The 2,198-nt window shown below is 58.6% G+C and overlaps 2 protein-coding genes across 2 annotated transcripts in view; one reads left to right on the forward strand and one right to left on the reverse strand.

Annotated features, from left to right (window-relative positions):
- BBK36DRAFT_1122226 (hypothetical protein) overlaps positions 1-1,432 on the forward strand; it is a gene marked incomplete at both ends in the record, with an annotated part of 5,832 nt that extends 4,400 nt beyond the window's left edge. Inside the window, 3 exons of the mRNA XM_024890925.1 lie at positions 17-235; positions 383-523; positions 617-1,432. Of these exons, the coding sequence (XP_024748611.1) occupies positions 17-235; positions 383-523; positions 617-1,432 (1,176 nt within the window). The remainder of the gene's footprint in view (positions 1-16; positions 236-382; positions 524-616) is intronic.
- A 364-nt stretch (positions 1,433-1,796) lies between these two features.
- Positions 1,797-2,198, reverse strand: part of BBK36DRAFT_1204775 (P-loop containing nucleoside triphosphate hydrolase protein) — a gene marked incomplete at both ends in the record, with an annotated part of 4,798 nt that continues 4,396 nt past the window's right edge. Inside the window, 2 exons of the mRNA XM_024897331.1 lie at positions 1,797-1,823; positions 1,958-2,164. Of these exons, the coding sequence (XP_024748612.1) occupies positions 1,797-1,823; positions 1,958-2,164 (234 nt within the window). The remainder of the gene's footprint in view (positions 1,824-1,957; positions 2,165-2,198) is intronic.

Here is a 2,198-nt window from a genome sequence, read left to right on the forward strand (position 1 = left end):
CTGGACGGCGCCGCAGACAACGGCCATGGCCGTAACAGTGACCACGACGGCCGTGGCCACGGCGACGCTGCTCCTCTTCGCCCGGTCGGCGCTGTGGCCGCGCTGGGGCAAGGTGCTGCCGAACCCGCTCAAGACGGCGGCGGCGCTGCCGGGGCGGCTGCCGGCCGCGGAGACGGTCGAGGGCTTGGTGTATCGGCCGGACGCGTTTCCGGGGGCGAGGGACGTTGAGACGCCGGTGAGTTCTTTTTTGCTTTTTCATCTCTGGGGGAAAAGATCGGAAGGAATGTGAATGGTAAAAAAGAATGAGATGAGCTGAGGGATGAGGTGTGTTGTTCACGAGAAAAAGAAAAGCTAAACTTGTTCGGACTTTGTCATCTTTCAGTACGGATCAATCCGCGTCTACGAATTCGGTCCCGAAGACGGTGAAAAGGTCCTGCTCGTCCATGGCATCAGCACGCCCTGCATCACGCTCTCCCGCATCGCCCACGGCCTCGTCGACCGCGGATGCCGCGTCATGCTCTTTGTAAGCCGCTCCCCCCAACCCCCCTTTCAACCAAACCTCCCTCATGCGCGCCCTTCCAAGCTGTAAATCAAACAACTGAATGTATGTCTATAGGACCTCTTCGGCCGAGGCTTCTCAGACGGCGTAGGCGACCTCCCTCACGACGAGCGCCTCTACGCCACCCAGATCCTCCTCGTCCTGGCCTCGAGCCCCCTCCCCTGGACCGGCACCGGCGCCATCCGCCTCGTCGGCTACTCCCTCGGCGGCGGCATCGCAGTGCACTTCGCCGCTGCCTTCCCCCACCTCGTCTCGTCCCTCGTCCTGCTCGCCCCCGCCGGCCTCATCAACCCGGAGGACTTTGGCGCCGTCTCGCTCTTCGTCTTCAAGTCGGGCTTCGTGCCGGAGCGCATCCTCGCGTACCTAACCCGCTTCCGCCTGCAGAAGCCCATCGCGGCCGCTCGAAAGCCCAAGGGATCGTCATCCCCGTCCTCCTCCTCGCCAACCGCCGCAGTCGCCGACGTCGCCATCCCAGAAGCCACCAGCACCACCGCGGAGCAGGATAACACCGATGGCACTTTGGCCGCCACCACAGCTATTCCCCTGGAGCAGCACGTGCTCATGTACGTCCGCTGGATGGTCCTCAACCACGCCGGCTTCATCCCCTCCTTCATGTCGTGCATCCGCCACGCGCCGTTGACGCACCAGCACGACAGCTGGCGGCATCTCGCGCGCAGAAAGCCGGGCACGACCATGGTTCTGCTGGCGCGCGACGACGAGCTCATCGATGCGGGTGACTACGAGCGCGAGGCTCTTCCGCTTGTGGGCGGCAAGCAGAATGTCGTGTGGAAGGTCCTCCCCGGGACGCATGATTTTGTCATGACGCATTCGGAGTACATTTTGAGGGAGCTGAGTGAGCTGTGGAAGATGTAAGCGAGAGGGTATTTAGCGGTTTACTCGGTTCTAGATCTCTGGAAGACACGATGTCATCACCAGCGATAGATTTGGCTAGGATTTGCGAAAGAGTAAGAGAAGAGAAGGCCCCTTTTTGCCTTGAGAGCGAGGGGGGCCATTGATTTGGAGAAGAGATGTGTTGTATCTATGTCCTGGACAAGAGGTGCGTTTCGTAGACTATTCGTATAGAGAGCATATACTCCAAGAAAGATAAATCGAACAAGGATAAATCGAAGAGAAATACATCAAAAGAAGAAGAAGGAAGAGGAGAGAAAAGAATTCCCCATGTATCCAGATGCCGTCATGTATCCACAAGAAGCATATCCGTATTCTTACACACAGGTTACCTATCCAAGGCCTGGCTCTGACACTGTTTTTCGCAACACCCGTTAGCAAGTTCAGCCCAAAAAAACAAGCAGCAAAGCATGAGGGACGCCAAGTCCTGGGAGGGGAAAGAAAGAAGAAGAAGAGTGCAAAGAAGAAAAGAGGGAGGCCAAAACTCACCATCTGCCAATACACCCCCTTTTTCTTCAACAACTCAACATGACTCCCCTGCTCGAGCAACTTGCCCTCCCCGAGCACAAAGATGACATCCGCGTTCTGCACCGTCGCCAGCCGGTGTGCGACAACCACCATCGTCCGGCCCTTGCCCGCCCGCTCAAACGCCGCCTGGACGAGCTTCTCGCTCTCCGAGTCCAGCGAGCTGGTGGCCTCGTCCAGGAGCAAGATGTCCGGGTTGCGGAGG

The sequence above is a fragment of the Trichoderma citrinoviride genome (assembly GCF_003025115.1).
Source record: "Trichoderma citrinoviride strain TUCIM 6016 unplaced genomic scaffold BBK36scaffold_9, whole genome shotgun sequence".
In the NCBI taxonomy this organism is placed as follows: Eukaryota; Fungi; Ascomycota; class Sordariomycetes; order Hypocreales; family Hypocreaceae; genus Trichoderma; species Trichoderma citrinoviride.